We start from the raw sequence: 17,317 nt of genomic DNA, 5'->3' as shown, positions 1-17,317 counted from the left end.
GATGACAAGACCCATTGTACCGCCTCCAGTTCAGCTGGGAACGGCAAGGGGGTGTGAGGGTTGTGGAGGGAAAACAAGAAAATGGATGAAAATGCTTCGCCGACACAGGACACAGGGCCTGTCACTGTTTTAACAATTCATCTTAATAGAAATAAAAAATGGCGCCGCCGGCGTTGGACAGTCCGGCTGACACCACCCGCCCCCTTTTCCTCGCCACCCCTCTACCCCTCTTTATCCCCCATTTCCCCACTGCACCCCACTCCCCTTTTCCTATTTGTCACTGGCTCGTTGTGGGTGCTCCGCTCTCCATTGGATCAGCTTTTGGAGAAAGCATCCGCATTTCCCCTCGTCTAGCTGCTGCTGTTTTTTTTTCTGTGTGGCGTTGGGGGGATTTACACATGTCAGTTAATGCTGAAAAAATGTTTACACAACACAATTGCCTGGCGGAGGGCGCGGGGGAGTGGCACTGCGCCCAGCATGGGGCTACCAATGCCGCACCAATGCACAGAGAAAAAAATACAAATTTATGCCAAAAAAAGATGGGAAAATATAGCCCAAGCTCCAAAAGAAATCGGTTATTCTATCTGCAAAACAGATTTCCTAACTAAACCAGCATAAAATAAACATAAAATGGAAGGAGACATAGAAAATAAGATCTTATTGCATAACTAAAATGAAAAGTATATACATATGTATATTAATAATTAATAATCAATTTATACCCTTATAATAAAAATTATAAAAAATGTATCTTTATTTATAGACATACTTTAAAAGAAAAAGATGGTTTCTGCTTAGACATTATGTCTGGATTACAATAATTACACAAATTTAGAAAGCCTCAAGCCTAAGTAAAAAATCGTATAAAAATGTGTAGTATTTTTCCCTGTTGTTTTTTTCAGTGCACGCCAAAAGTTTTAAAGACCAGCGCTCCCTCATCGCCTTTTGAAATTCTCGTAGCCACGCTGCAGCAGCGTCGAACAGGATAAAAGTCAGTGGCATACAATTAATCAAATGCATGATTTATGTGAGTGAGTTTCCACACGAGTTTAACCTAAATACGTCCCGTCGGGAATCCAGCCAAATGAGATGTTTCGGGGCGGCCAACAACTCCAACTCCAACTCACCCACCGAACACTCAAGTCAGCAGCTTAATAGACCCGTCCGCATTTCAAAGACGTTTACTCCGCAAAAAAAAAACGGACAGTTTTTCTTTTAAAAGTATCTGCAAATGATTACGGAAATACTACTTTAAGAGAATTTAGCTCGTTAATCAAAATTCTACCGAAAGAATCTGCAAATAGTTTCCTAGCTACATAGTTTAAAGAAGCTTTTATAATAAAAGTACTAACGAGAAAAAATGGGTTTTAAAATTAAATTACAGCGTAATGCTATTCGACTACGTGATGGGTCCCATGGGGTTAAGAAGTAACGTAAGGGTTGTACTATTATTATTTCTCACACCCATGCCAACTTATCAACCATAAATGGAATCCATACAGCATTTCCATTAAGTTTCGATGTTTCCTTGTGATTTGAAACTTTTCCACAGGTGGTAGCTACATACATACTATACATAGGTAAGCCGACAGGAAAAACCTTCACGTTTACAGACACACAAATGCACTTCGCAGGACAAATGTGCTGCGGAATGGGAGCCGTAAGAATTGGTTGCTAAAAGCCTCCAACCAAAGCTGCTTTCTGCTGGCCACTTAGGCTGGCAATCCTTTCTTCGCAGGATCAGAATTCCCAATTCCGAATTCCGAACGGAACCGTAGAAGCTTCCCGGGGATTCCAAATGGGATACAAATGAACGCCCTTTCCTGCAACCCAAAGCCAAATGCCCAATGCCCAAACTCCTATGCCATCTAACCATCCAACCATCTAGCCATTGCCATCGCAATCGCCTTCGTCGAATGGAGCACTTAGTGGGCCTTTGTGGCGCAGGAGGAAATTGTGGAGCCGGCTCTTCTAATGCGCTGCACGTTTTCCCAATAAAGTAGCTACAACAACACGAGCGGCAATCCTTTAAGTTCTTCGATACATCGCCGGGCAGCAGGAAACTGGAGCTGCCGTAGAGTGGCTTTTTAGTTCTCGCGCCCAACGCTGCACTGCGAGAAATAATGGCCTCTTAATTAGTTGCATTTTCCTACTTACGACTTTCCTACTTACAAATAAAAGCAGTCCAAAGAATTGCATTTTCGGAAAGTAACTTAATTTATAAGAACTTATAGAAACTTACAGGAATTTATTGGAATAGTTTAATGTATTTATTAGCTTTTAATAAATTTAATTAGTGCCTCAAGTATATTAGGTTTTTATAGTAGTTCGAAAGTGTGAGAACATATAGGCATTTTATTTTTTCTAAATCATTACTTATAGCTGCAAATAGTTGATTTGTTAATAATTTTCATTTGTTGAATTGAATTTGAATAGTTGAATTGTTGATAATCTCCATTTGTTTGCACAGTGTAGTTTTTGGCGCAAAGTTGGAGGAGCGGTAACTGCCATGAACATCGATTTTCATGTGATTTGTGCAGACGTGTTTGGGTTTTATTGATTTTCACTTGATTCCCTCCATATGCTTGAATATACTTAAGTCGGTACGTGCACATCTCCATCTCCATCTCTCCCAGCATCCAGTATCCAGCATTCAGTATCCAACATTCAGCTCCAGCATCCTACATCCAACTCCATAGCCATCCGCATTGGCATTCGGATTCGCATCCCGGGCCATTTCATCCCGCCCCATCATCCCAATTCCCTCCCAGGTCGCTCGTTGTCGACAGCAGCCACCGAGCACCCGAGCAGCTCTAATGTCAGGATCATGCGAGGTTATCAACATAATTTCGAAAACCACCCATCCGCACCAGGCATGGCCATCTCCACTCTGCTCCACTCTGCTCCACCCACACCGCATCTTTCTAGTTTATGATGTAGTAGATTTCTGTTTCTTTTCCTGCAGCATCACCAAGATGATGATGACGGCGGTAGTGGCTGTGGTAGTGGTAGTGTGGTTCTTCTCCTGCTCCTGCTTCTCCTCCTGCTTCTGCTCCTCCTCCTCCTGCTGCTCCTGATGAACAAGATGGGCGCGTGTGCGGTTTGATAAGACGCCAGCGATTCGGCTCCATTTCATTTGACTTTCATCTGCCTTCCCCGTTTTTGGGCCACGTTAAAGCGAAGCAGCGAAGCAGCATTTTAAAGGGAAATCCTTTTTTCTTTGAATTAGCTTCCCTTTTTCTTTATCACGAAACAACATGTTTTGCATCAAAATGTGTTCTTTTTAAGCTGCCAAATTATTAAACCGAAATAGTCGCACGCGAATTCTTCAGCACATCGCTCAAAACAGAAGGACGTAATCAGAGCTGTCATTTGGCTGTCAATTTGTGTTTGGCTGGAAATATTTAAATTTAAACTTGATTGAACGCAGTGTGCTCCTCCTTTGCCAGTTCTCCACTGCAGCAGGACTCCTCCACATCGGAAACCGTGAACCGCACACAAAGAAAGTGAAGCATTCCGAAAGGAGTCGAGAGAACAAGGCGAGCAATTGCCATCAAGTGATGGTCCCCATTTATTTGAGGCAGTGCTCCAAGGCAATCAAAGGGCCTGCTGGCACTTCTGCATTTCTAGATTTCTGGATGCCTGGATTGCTGGATTTCTGGACTCGTTACTCATTTCGTTTCGTTTCGGCTGACATCTGACATGATTATGTACATTTGTCCCCTGGTGCTGGCGACGTCGCCCCTTCCAAGTCACCGCAACGCAATTTACATGCCATGTAGCGGATGCACTGGCAGAAATTAGTAGCTTAAAGGGGTATCAATATACTTTCGTGACTATTTTATGTGCATTTTTAACTTTCAAGAAACTTTAGCCCTGTAAACAAGCAATCATTCGCAGCATAAAACGAGATAAAGCGCTAAAGTCGAGTGCCTCGACTAACAGATACTCGTTAATTATTAATAAATAATAAGCAAAAAACCAGATGAAGCACTTATCAACAAATACCCGCTTAATAGCAATAAGTAATAAGCAAAAAACCAGATGAAGCGCTTAAGTCCAGTGCCTCGACTAACAGATACCCCTTAAATAGCAATAAGTTTGTATGTTTGACTTAGGCGTCTGTTGCGAAACATGATTAATGACATAATCATAATCATAAACTCTACGGGAGTTCTTTTTCTATTTTTAAAAGTTTTTAAGATGTTGTGGGACTCTTTCAGCGCAATGGTAACCTCTTTTTTTACAGTGCATCTCGACGAGCCCAACGACCAGCAGCAACTCTAATCTATCAGCGGTCTGTGGGCTTTGCGCTTATGCTACCTCGAATATTTTGCACTTTTCCATTTGGTCCTTTTGGGGCGACGAGTGCTCCTTGTGCCCGCTCCTTGGCCCGCTCCTCGGCTTTCTCATTCACACTTCCTGCTCGTGTTTTGGTCGCACTCCACATTCGCCGGGACTCGCTCCTGTGCTCCTTGCCTTTGGGTGGCTAGGAGAGGACCGAGGACTGAGGACTGAGGACTTGGGCCTGGCATGGCACACAAGTGTCCTTACAACATTTTTTACTTTGTAACGCAAATTCTGAAGTAAGCATGAATAATGCATGCATTGTGTGTAATTCTTCAAGTACTTTGTGCCGTGCCGACGACAAGCACACATCAGCGGCCCAGTTGCCACCCAAGGCAGCCAAAGCCACCGCTTTCAGCCAGGACTTTCAGGCCACGAATCCTTGTATCCTTCTCGTAAGCCACGAATCCTCGTAACCCGCCTGTCACTACCCACAACCTATTTATATTTGGCTGTTTTGCAGCTTGCGGCGTTGGCAATTCTGGCGATGTGTTTGCGGGGTGTCCAAATTTATTGCAGGCTTTTTGCATTACAAATTTATTTTAATAATTCCGAATACGAGCTGGGACATTTAAATAAACTACTGGAGGGCTAAAATGGCGATTTGTTTGCATCCTGCAACGGCATGTACATATTTAAGAGGCATTTCTGGCTCATAACTGCAAGACTTATTTTGATTTTCTTGGATTTTCTAGCCTGTGCTATTTAACTTCTTCTTCATTTGAAAATTGTAAGTATTTCTTATTATATTGTAAAGTTCCTTTGCCTCATCTTTGCCTTTTTAGAATGTAATCCCAGTTCATATATTCAACATAGAATTCTATTTTTGTTCTATTCACACATAGTTCGAGATTTGCTATTCCTTGCTGTCTGACTGAATCGATATCCACTTGGAAATGCAAAACAGAGCAAGAAGCTAGTGACAATGCGGTGGAATAACCGCGACGCCCATTTAATTGAGCCCCATGAATATAGTCTGAATAATGCAGAAATCAAACAGCAGCGACCGACCCTTCCACTGCATTGCATACAAGTATTACCAGTATTACCTGGTATCCATTCCCCATGACCAACGGAGCTCCAAACCCCAAACCGCAATGCGTTTCATTATTCAGCTTGGCAGGGAACTAAGTGCATACACCATTTTGCCAGGTTCCCACAGTTGGCCAGATTGGCAAGACACCCCCACTATGATTGACTAGTTAATAACATTATGTATGATTGCATGTGCACAGGGACTACTTAGCTATGCAGATAATACCAATTGGCCATTGAGAGGGCTTCAAATATTGTTAAGTATGAAAATATGTGAAAACTTCTTATGAATAGAACGCTAAGCTCTTGGCCAACTGCGCATCGTTAAACTTCGAATTTCATGTCTCCTTAGTTGCTGCCGAATGCTATTAGTTACCCCTGACCCGTGCTGAATTCAAAACCTCACGCTCCTCGATGGAAATTCACTTAGTCATTTTCACAGCCATTAGCTGGGGCCAGAAAATGCTGAGACGAGGCAACGAATTCCAAATTTTTGGCTGCTCCTTTTTGGCCAATTTTGCTCAGGTTCGAGTCACGTCAAGAAGTGGACAAGCCCCCCCCCCAAAAACGCGTCTTGCTGACCAAATGAGCAGCTCCCATTCTGAGCACTGCCCACAAGCTCACAAGCCCACAAAGTATCCAGCCGAAAGAGGAGGTGGTCCGTAGGAAAGCGCTGAGAATTCAAACTTTTAAAAGTTTTCAGCTTTTCACTTGTTTCTTTTCAATTTGAACGAAGTAGACCAAGTTGAAGGCAGGGCGAAGCTGTGGAGCGTCGTTAATGGTTTTTGCGAAACTTATGAAACAAACTATACACAGGATGGCTCCACAGAAGTCCTGCCATCCTGTCCTGCCCTCAGCACCACTTACCGACCTGTGCTGGCCACGTCAAAGACATCTTCTGCCAGGCGAACGAGGGTGGATTCTAAAAATACCGGTTCTTAAGGACCTCTTTTAAAGTTCAGCGGCTTAAGCCGTACTTTCAGGCCTATTTTAAAGGAGTTTTTGGTAATAGAAGTGCAACTTAAATAATAGTCAACAAAGCAAGGTGTTTTGAACTAGTGAATACTTTTCTTAAAAACTAAACTACTAATGGTGTACAATACATAATTTTATTTTCATGTTTTATATTGCAAGTTAGTTGTTTTAACAATAGGTATTCAAGTATAATATCAAGCTTTTTTTGATTAAATTTAGTTTGTGTTTCATTGAAAGGATATATGCATATGTTTGTGTGATTAACTAATCTACTGATGGGGTTTTCCGAGTAACCCTCGTCCTGCTTGGGCCATGTAGTGTCACGTACTTTCACTTTTCCACCTCCGTCCACTTTTCCGCTGGGGGAAAATGAACGAAGCTCAGCGTCAATGCGGCGTCCTTCGAAAACGAACCTATTCAAAGCCTTCATGCGTTTGAATTCTATTAGCTCAAGAAAGGATTTTCTGTGCTTTGGTTCCCAGATGGAGATGGAACTGGAACTGGACTGGGTTGGTGTGGAATGAGTTGGTTTGGTTTGGATTGGTTTGGGTACAGAGTCTGCTGTCACAAGCACTTTTTCAGCGTTACGTTCGCCGTTTACCCCGGGGGTGTATTACCATCATACTCATTCCCATTTCAGGCCATGGTCGTCCTGGCACTCGGCGAGGTCCTGCTCCAGCTCCAGCTCCCTATTCCTATCCCTATTCCTATTCCTATTCCATGGCCAATCCCATCGCCAGTGCCACTCCCAATCCCACTCCCACTCCCATTCCCATTCCCATTCCAGGAGCCGATGATTCTGGTCGTGCCATGCACATCCAATTGACATTTCAGCTTAAGTCATTGTGTAAGGCAGCAACAAAGGAGCGCCAACAAAACGGAAGGCAAGCAAAGTCCGGACAAGTAGCAACCCGGAGCTGTAGCTGTCCGCCGTTCAAACACCCGGATCCGACGACCAGTGATGCCGGCGGCCTGCTGCTAAACCCGTGTAATGCCAACCGGCAAATGAGTGAGTAATACTGCTGAAAGTAATACTAATGAAACGATTTTTATGTGGGCTATGGACAATATTAATCATAGAAACTGCATACATCCTTACATAGTTAAGTTAACTTAACAATTATTCAAGAAGTAGCATTTAAAAGAACTATTTTAATATGCTTTATTATGTATTATTAAGAAAGGAGAGCCAAGTTATGCTGCAAAATAGAAGACGACATTTGTTGTGTAATAAAATATTAAAAAATATTTATATATTAAATGAAGATATTTATAAGAGATTCCACCTTTTTGCAGACAGAATTGGCATCTCTGGAGCAAACCCCAATCCCCGCCAGCTGCAGGGTCGTGCACTTATTCTGCTCACTGTGCGAAAAACAAAGCCGAAAGAAGGAAGTAAAGTGCAAAAGCTGCAGCGGCAACAAAGGCGCACACAATTACCGAGCAGTGTGTCCGCCCAGCGCCACCCACTGGGTCAGTAAGTGGGCGTGGTGGGTGGCCAAGTGGGTGGTTTAGTAGGTGGTGGATGTTGGACAAGGACGATGGAGTCCTTGGTCGAACTTTCGTGTTTACACAAAAACATTTAGACTGATCCCGGGCGCATAGTGGGGTGCTAGAATGTGCCAGAATGTGGGTTAATGGACGAGGAAAAGGGTTAAGAGCGGCGAATGCGGCATTTCATAAGATTGATGCGGAGAATGCGGGTGCGAATTCCCCAGTGCATGCAGGATAACGTCGTAGTTTCCCTGAATTAACATCCGATTCGAAAGTATGCTTTTGAGCAACAGAATGTTGTTCATTCACGGCAAGGTACACTCAGCAAATCGCAGTACCTGGTTCTCTACTCTAAAATAAGTCAGCTACAACAGACACATTTTGTTTATTACATGACAGACTGAAATGCAGGAAAAGGAATCAGTTTCTTACTTACTTGCTTTTTATTCATAAGTTTTAAGGATACAGCAACCTTTATTCCCCATTCCTATGTTCATACTTACAAGTTAGTTATGTAAGTTTGTACTTAAGCTATTGTTTACATATTAAGAAATGCAGTATTTCCAATTAAGTCCTTGCTTGTTGCTCACATTTCAAAGGTTCCAAATTTCGGAAGCAGCTTTTGGAATGATTTCTTCACGGTCGCCATTAACAACGCGGCAAATGAAGGCAATATCTCAAATGGAACCACATAAACGAAATAATAAATACCAAATGATTTCATAATGAAATGTCGGGCTGGGCAGGATGGCATCCGGCACTCGGCACTCGGCACTTGGCTCGCCTAGAAACCAACGCACAACCCACTGCCTTCGTCCTTCGTCCTTCGTCCTGTTCCATTCCTCTCCTTTTCGTCCTGTGCTGTCCTCTCCGTGTCCTGTGCCATCCCCGTCATCATCCCGCTTGGCATTTCTTTTATTACTGAAATTGCGAAGGAGAAATAAAAAAAAAAAAAAGAAGAAAATTCTTAATTTCGTTTCGTTTCATCAGCAGCAGCGACAAGATTTACAACATACTGTGAGCATAAAATAAAAATCTTATTTTTGTTCGAATGCGTCGGAGGGTGGACATGCGGCGAGCGAAATAAATAAATAAAATAAAAAAAAAATACAAAAAAAAAGCCAACGGAATAGAATGAATAAAAATACTCGAACGTACAAAAGCCATATCCAACCATTGTCTGCCGAAGATTGTGGGGCGTGCCCCATCCCGCCCCATCTTAATAGTTATGGAGGTGGTGGCTCTGCGTGGATGTGACCCTCCTAGTTGGGGATACGGATGCGGATTCAGGATGGGGTTCCGCCTTCCGGGCGAATCACGCAATTGGAACGCATACCGAATGCAATAAAACGCACATGTGGAGCTCCATCGCCCCATTGCTCCATAGCTCCATAGCTCCATAGCTCCATAGCTCCATTGCTCCATAGCTCCATCGCTCCATCGCTCCTGTCGTCTCATAATTTCTGTGCGGTTGGCAAATAAATTTGATTTTCAGCGAATTGTCCTGGATTGACTCCCAGACTTCCACTGCCACTGTCTTTACTGACTGCAAATTTGGCTCCACATGTGTTTTACTATGCACGCAATCAAGTGGAGCCTTAAATTGTCACCACTTTAAATAAATAACAAATAGTTTTTAGGTTTTCCATAGTAATAACTTATTTAGCATGGGGAGCTGCGAAAAATCTGCTGCACTTTATCAATATGCAATTGTTAAAATCTACTTAAAGTCTTATTCCTTCTTAATATGATTATACTTAAAGCTGATAAGTAACTTTTAGCATTTTCATGAAACTGAAATGCCTTCAAAGGCCAACTGACACCACTGTAAATCACTTTTGCTCGATTTGGAACAGGCTTTCCACTTTTTGCTGAGCTCGGATATTGCACTGGATTCTGCTCAGTTGACCTTTTCCATTGTGAAAATTCTGGGACAAAATGAAATTCCCAAAGTCGTCGTCAACAAAGGAAACCGAAATCGTATTGACGTAATAATAATTTATAACACCAGGAAAAAGGCCAGACTTCATTAGAATCTGTCTGTCTCTCAAGGAAGTTAAAAGAAGAAGGAATTCTGAATATTTTTAGTTAATTTTTATATTATTTATTATTTTAAATTATGAACGCTTAAGTTCTTTGTGTGCACTTGCTTTGGATTGACTGACTGCTGAGATATCCTGCATGTTCGCCACTTTCTGCACCACCTGCTGGTTGCCATCGCGATTCAATTTGGCAGATATTTAACACATCGCTTCAACACGCCCGAAAAAGCGAATGATATGAATGCCGAGGCGGACGATAGCGGAGGTCAGAGGTCAGAGGAAAATTGTGCGACAGGAGGAAAATAATTCAATGCAAAGGAAACAACACAACACAAGCACGCGCTGATGAATGGAAGGGGAATGGGAATGGGAATCGGAATCAGAATGGGAATGGGAATGGGATTCGGCTTGGGTTTTCGGGTTTGGGAATGGAATTGGCACTGGGAGTGGGAGTTGGAGTGGGGGATTCATGGGACTCAGGACTTTGGATTCGCAGCTCGGCATGCGGGGGGCGTGGCATCGGAAAGGCAAAGGACAAACATGCCATGAGCGAAGGACAAAAGTCAGCCCTCTGAGGTGTTGCCAACAGGAAAAGCTTCAATCAGCAAAAAAAAAAGCAAAAAAAAAAAAAGAAAAAAAATGTATATAAAAAAGAAGGAAAAGCGAAGGCAACCAACTACACATTTAGTGTTTATTTCGTATTTATTGAGAGCAGCGGTTGGAGTTGGTCGCAATCCGATGAAATGAAATCAGCAAGAAATAAATGTCCTTGTCGCACAGCATAATATAACCATCCCCACATCCAAGCCATATCCCAAAACCCCAGCAGCAAACTCCAGTCATATATACAATATATAAATTGTTTCCAAATCATTGGATACTCAGCCACAGAAATACGAAAATGAAATTAGTCCGTTGAGGGCAAATGTCGCCGCGAAGTCGAATCTTAGTTACTCTTGAGGAGTTACAATGATGCACATAAGTATGAGCTTTCTTGGGAACTTAAAATATAAGGAATATTATAATTTAGTGCTTAATAATGATTTTTTGAAGTGTGGCTCATATCAGCAAACTCAAGAACCTAACAACACTCTGAACTCAGTGACTAATCCAATGTTCCTACACTCACAACTCGAGTCATATTAAGCTGATCATAATGATGATGGGATGCGAAAACGAGCAAGTTGCTCAATGAGTGTTTGCTTGACTGAATGAATGAATAAAGATTGCAAATGGAAGGCAAATGGCGAAATCTGCCAGGGACATTAAAATTAAAGTCAAATGGCCTTTGGCCATTTCGACCGCTCTTGACCACAATTGATGTGTGCGGCTTTAATGGAAACCACATTTTCGGCCATAATAAATCGCCGCCCCTCAAGCAAAACACCACCCACCACCCCTCCACCCAGGACCAGCTCACAAATGGTTTTCCCAACTTTCCAGCAAACAAAAGTCCTCTGCATTGATGTACATTTGATGTATGACAGAAGTGGATTGCTGGGCAAGTCTGCGGATTTGACAAACCGCTTCTTGATTTATATTTGATTTCGATGGAGGTCATGCAGCATTTGTACAAAGGAAATTCGATTCCGTTGACCATTAATAAAATAAATGAAAGTCTATTTGGTATATTTTGAATATATGCATGTCTTGGGAATTTTCTTTTGAGGTAAATGAAAGTCTATTTGGTATATTTTGATTATAAACCTATCTTTGGAATTTTCTTTGCAGGTTTCTTTGGGAGTTTCTTTGGGCGTTGCTTTAATTAAAACAAGAACAAGTTGCTCATTTCCATATGAAGCACTAATTCGATTATTTCAAATGGCATACAAGGCTCGATTTATTTTGTGGAAAGACTTTCTACTTTCACATGCTCAATCCTGCCGCACATTACGGCCTAAATACATATTTATTTATGTTTGCCAGCCATTTGTGCAAAGTGTTTGCACTTAATAAACCCATTTCGCTAAGCACTTTGTCAGTTGTGGGCGATGGCAAGTGGGCGTGGCACTTCCGCTTTTCTCCGGCTCCTAAGACCACCCACCCATTGAACCCAAAATAAACCCACCCACTTACTTACTGTTATTCCAGCATTAAAAGTTCAATGAATGGCAGCGGAAGTGAAAACAATTATCTTCAGGAAGGTGAACCATAAATCCTCCGAATCCGTAAGTAAATTGCAAATTTTCGTTTATTACTTTCGATGCCTTTCGATGGAGACCCAAAAGGGATTTGCGGTTGGAATCGAATCGATATTTTGTGTGTGTTATCATATTTATTATGCAAACACACTTCGATTCGAAGAAAGTTCGCCGAAAATGTCACACGTGCGTACACAAAAAGCGTATTATTTGCCTGCCACCGAAATGTAAATTGAAACGCATACCTTTTTTCACATATGAACACCTTTTGGAAAGGAATTCGGTTCTTATTTCATCCCGCCCTATTGATTTGATTGCTCTTTGACGGCCTGATGGAGATGAAGATGGTTATGGTTTGCTGCCATTAACACGGAAAGAAATGTAATAAGTCTCATTTCCATTTTGCAAAAAATTTAACTTTTATTTTAACGTATGAATGCTGCTTGCAGGATATTTATTATATATATTTTTAGATATTTTAATGATATTAAACTGACCTTCTATATACATTCTTAAACTAATTTAACTAAATAAAAACAGTATGGTATATTGTGCTGATAAAAACAAGCTACATACTTATATATATTATTATATAACATATAGATACTTATAGTTTCGTGTACAAGTAGATGGCCACAATGAGGCCGTACAGAGCCAGGACCTCGGCGAAGATCAGGATCAGGACCATGCCCACGAAGAGGCGTGGCTGCTCGGCGGTGCCCCGGACTCCAGCATCGCCAGCGATTCCAATGGCTATTCCGGCCGTAAGTCCAGGCAATCCGACGGACAATCCAGCGCCCAGATGCACATAACCGGCATCCATCGTGTAGTCATCGCCAATCGATCCGGCTATCAGAACCGAGACCACCAGGCCGTAGATCGCGATGATGCCCGCCATGACGACCGGAATGATGGACTTCATGATCATGTCCGGTCGGTTCACGGCCATGGTGGCGATGCCAAGTCCGGATAACGATGTGCCGTAGGAGGCTCCCATGGTTGTGAATATGATCGCCACTGCAGCACCCGTGCATCCCAGGAAGTATGAGTAAAGGGGTTCTTCCTCTACTTCGGCAGTAACCATTTTGCTTTCATGGAAATCTAGCTGCTTTCGAGAATCGGAAAAATGTGGAAAATTGAAAGAAATGCTATCCCAATCAAAGTATTTCGGAAAAAGGCATACTGTGTTTTTGCTACACTAAAATATTCATTATAGATTGGCTTGATGTAATAGAAATGCTAATTATTGCCTAACGAATGAGCATTATCTTTTAATCAGGGAGTTATATTGTGTGAGTTTCATTTCAAGAAAGAGTTTATGAGTTTACTGAATTTTATCTTTAAAATAATACTTTTAATTAAAATCCTTAATAATTCTCTATTTTTAATCGCTTTAATATTTCTTGTAACTTCAGCTTGCATAATTCTTTCCAATTTTAATAAAGTGTACATATTTGTGAAGCTGTTTTCACGGTTTTACAAAATTTATATCCTCGAGGGACCGCAAAGCAAAACCCATTCTCTGTATTGAAAATCGAAGCTGCGGTTTCTTATTCACTTTGAGTGGTTTTCCCCATTGCCTTTCAGCGCTTTTTTCGTTACCCTCCACTTGTTTCAATTAAACAAATTGGAAAATATGAGCCCTACTCGACTATCGAGCTTAAAAAGGGCGACACTTTTGGAAAGTCCCCACCTCAGCACCTCAACAACAACGTGCTGTTGTTGTTGTTTCGTTTTTCCTTAAAATGGAAATTTGTTGCCAGCGCTGTTGGAAAAAGGGACGGAATTGTTTTTGTGGAGCTAGGGGGTTGGTGGGTTTGGGGGGTTGGGGCGCTTCAATTGCTCCTCCATTTTCCATGGCGTTTTTATTTGTGGCCCCAGCTCGGCTGCTTTGCATTTTGAATACATATTCCGCAAATTCCTTGGGGGAGCTTGTAACTTTGTGTCAGTGGCTCTGCGTTCGTGTGATGTGATTGTTAAGTTGGCCCAGATTTGTCACAGGCGACTTTGCTGACTGGGTTCTGTGGCAGTGGGGATTCTTGATTGCTTCTTGGCTGCAAAGCAGGTATGCTTTGGTCCCGGTATTTTGCAAAAATCATATAGAATTAAATTTTCCTTTTTTTCTTGCCATTTAAGGTGTCGCTTGGGCGAATTAGTTCGATTTGAAACTAGTAAAAAGGCTAGATGTAACATTTTATTTTAAATTTCTCTCAAACTGAGGGCTGAAACATAGCTTTGTTGTGTAGAAAATTCGTATTACTTGGTGTACAGGTAAATGGCGACGATGAGTCCATAAAGTCCCAGCACCTCGGCGAAGATCAGGATGAGGATCATGCCCACAAAGAGGCGTGGCTGCTGGGCAGTGCCCCGCACCCCGGCATCACCCACAATGCCAATGGCAAATCCAGCTGCCAAACCGGCAAAACCCACCGAAAGTCCGGCGGCCAAGTGGATGTAGCCCTTGCGAATGGTATAAGAATCCGACAGAGCTCCAGCTATCAGAACAGAGACCACCAGGCCATAGATCGCAATGATGCCAGCCATCACCACGGGTATGATCGACTTCATGATGAGTTCGGGTCGCATTACGGCCATGGCTGCGATTCCAGTGCCGGATTTGGCAGTTCCATATGCTGCTCCCAAGGCCGAAAAGATGATGGCCGATGCCGCGCCCATCGAGCCAAAGAAGATCGCGTACGCAGGCTTGTCCTTATCAGCCGTATCCTTCGCCATCTCGATTAGGATTCTGAAAAAACCGAGAAGATAATCCCAGCGCTAGTTTTCCCAAGAAACTTACTGCTTTCAATTCAGAAGTTCCGCTTGCTCGACCGATTTTTGATTCGTATTTATTCGCTGTATACTCAACGCCTACTCTATGAACTTTTATTTTTACAAATGTTTGCAGGATGGTATTTTCCATTTTAGATACATGCCTAGTTATTATAAGATTTATTTTATAAAAAATATATAATAATAAAAATATATATAATATATATGTATATTATATTATAATTCTTTAACTATAGGAATATTTAACTTCCGTTTTTAAATTTAGCTGAATAAAATCCAAACATTTATAGTTTATTTTATATTCTCTAGTCATATTTATTAAAGAAAATGAAGTTTAAAGGTAATATCTTCTATTCAAATGTGTATTAGGTATGGAATCAAGATATCTCGCTGATATTTCGCTGAATTCCCATGAAGATTCCATTTCCGGCTTAATCACAAGCAACTGGAAAAAGTGCGAAATGTTGTCGATTAAAGATTTATGCCGCCTTGTGGGATTTAGCATCGAAAGCCTCACTTCTGTGCCACCTTGAGCTCCTTTTGGGTTGCCTCCGAATGAATCCGTATCCGAATGCGAATACGAATACGACTTCGAATCCATTGTGCAGTTTGTTAGTTATTGTTCGGATCGCTTTTCGCAACTATAAATCGTTTATGTATTTTGTTGAGTGCGAGAATTTATCGCTGGAGTTGAGTATGAGAACGGAATCACATAAATACAAATAAATCAAAAGCATTTCGAATGCCAAAGCCGATGGCGATGGTGATGGCAGTACAAACAATCTTTTCCTCCTGCTTCGAGGAATGGAAAATTGAGAAATATAAATGGGACATGGCATAGTTATGTGTGTGTGTGTGTGTGTGTGTAGTGGCTATAGGCAGGCTAGACTGTGCTGTGCGAAAATTGATGTCTTGCCTCATAAAAATAAGGCATCAGAGGAATCGCCCGAATGTGTTTTTGTTGAAAGCAACATTGTAAATTTTATGACTTTTTTATGCGCTGAAATCTATAAATTATGTAAACTGACACTGACAGCTGTCAACCGAAGGCTCAGCGACAGCTCCAGTCGCACTCACACTCACATTCATACTCACACTCACAGGCCCATTCTGAGTCCCATTCGCAGTCGCCAGAGTTGCCGCCGATTTTTTTCGGTGTCAAATCTGGAATATATATAGCTAGTTTAGTTTTAGTTGACACTATAAAATGAAAGGATTATAAGTGCGCTTTAAAAAACAGTCTACGGTGAGTTATATTGTTTAAAAAAGTAGAGTTAAATAAGTTTAGTTATTGCATTAAATTATATACCTTATTTATGTTAAATTATTTATTAACATATTTTTCTGGCTTTGGAATACCATATTTAAAGTAGTTCTAGCTCACTTTCATCATTTTTCGTCAATTAATTAATTACTAAATGTTTGTTTTAAATTGATAAAAACCGCTTAGCACTCTTAGCTCCATAAAATATATCTTTTTAAAGGTTGTTTTTATAGTTCTTCTGGAACTGCAAGAGTAGCTAGATTTGGCTAGAAAACTGCTAATGCGACAGCACTAGCACTTCAGTGGCAAGCGGAACGGTTGCAAGTGACACATGTGTCAAATGGTCGATGGGGAAGCGCGACAAAATGTGCTATTCCCACTGCCTGGCATCAGACTCCTTCCGAAGGGCGCTCCGCACCACCCTGCACCACCCAGCAACACCCCGCACCACCCCGCACCACCCTGCACCACCCAATCCCGGCTACTGCCCCCCACTTCATCACACTTTGGCCAGAGTGAACTGATGACTCCAGATGATTAAATGATTGCGAGCGGCAATAAAAAAATGTATGTTTCGAATTATTGCTAATATAAATTTCCCTCCTTTTTTTTCTGCTTATGCTTTATTTGATTTGCTGTGGGGATTTTGAAACAAAGTTAGCTCTTTTTTATGTTCCTTTGAATGCGAGCTTAGAACCCAAAGTTTTATGTGCTAAGCTGGGCTCAGTTTGTAGTTCAAACCTTAAACAAGAAAAGGAGTATTTAAATTGTATCTTAAATGTTATCAGATAACGATTTTTACTTACCTAAAGTAACTAAGTAAACCGCGGTTAAAGGCTTTCTTATGAGTTAACCTCTGGCGTGTCCTTGCCCCGATTTTTTGCTCACTGTATTCCAGTAAATCACAAGTTCCTGCCAATGTGCAATAAATGAGGGGCCATGGGTTTTCCCGGAAAAGCGGGCGGCACTAACATAACTAACGAACGTAATTAACCGAAAATAAATTAACTGGATTTCCCCGCGAACCCCCAAGGAGGAACTAAAAGGGTTTTCCCAATCCCGAATCCACTGGGCACAAGGTGTCAACCGCTCCGCTCCACCGCTCCACTGCTCCACTGCTCCGCTTGCTGTTGCTTCCGCTGCGATGGATATGGATACGGATTCGTATTCGTATTCGGATTCGGATACGGATACGATGGCGGATGCGGAGTTGGAGTCGAAGACAGGGA

At 41.9% G+C, this 17,317-nt stretch overlaps 2 protein-coding genes and 1 long non-coding RNA gene across 3 annotated transcripts; all 3 read right to left on the bottom strand.

Moving 5' to 3' along the window:
• Window positions 1–12,581: 12,581 nt before the first annotated feature.
• Window positions 12,582–13,227, bottom strand: LOC6533710 (V-type proton ATPase 16 kDa proteolipid subunit). The gene has a single exon (XM_002094379.3). The coding sequence runs from the start codon at window positions 13,116–13,118 to the stop codon at window positions 12,642–12,644; it is 477 nt and encodes a 158-aa protein (XP_002094415.1). The 5' UTR covers window positions 13,119–13,227; the 3' UTR covers window positions 12,582–12,641.
• A 976-nt stretch (window positions 13,228–14,203) lies between these two features.
• On the bottom strand, window positions 14,204–14,928 carry LOC6533709 (V-type proton ATPase 16 kDa proteolipid subunit). Its single transcript, XM_002094378.3, has 2 exons — window positions 14,832–14,928; window positions 14,204–14,780 (listed from the first exon to the last, which is right to left on the bottom strand). Exon 2 carries the CDS (start codon window positions 14,765–14,767, stop codon window positions 14,291–14,293), a length of 477 nt encoding a protein of 158 aa, XP_002094414.1. The 5' UTR covers window positions 14,768–14,780; window positions 14,832–14,928; the 3' UTR covers window positions 14,204–14,290.
• A 190-nt stretch (window positions 14,929–15,118) lies between these two features.
• LOC120321575 lies at window positions 15,119–16,017 on the bottom strand. Its single transcript, XR_005561275.2, has 2 exons — window positions 15,342–16,017; window positions 15,119–15,269 (listed from the first exon to the last, which is right to left on the bottom strand). It is a non-coding gene; the product is annotated as an uncharacterized LOC120321575 (long non-coding RNA).
• Between the last annotated feature and the right edge of the window lie 1,300 nt (window positions 16,018–17,317).

The sequence above is a fragment of the Drosophila yakuba genome, chromosome 3L (genome assembly GCF_016746365.2).
Source record: "Drosophila yakuba strain Tai18E2 chromosome 3L, Prin_Dyak_Tai18E2_2.1, whole genome shotgun sequence".
Lineage (NCBI taxonomy): Eukaryota > Metazoa > Arthropoda > Insecta > Diptera > Drosophilidae > Drosophila > Drosophila yakuba.
The sequence above is the reverse complement of the archived record's forward strand: the minus strand, read 5'-3'. Positions and strand labels throughout refer to the sequence as shown.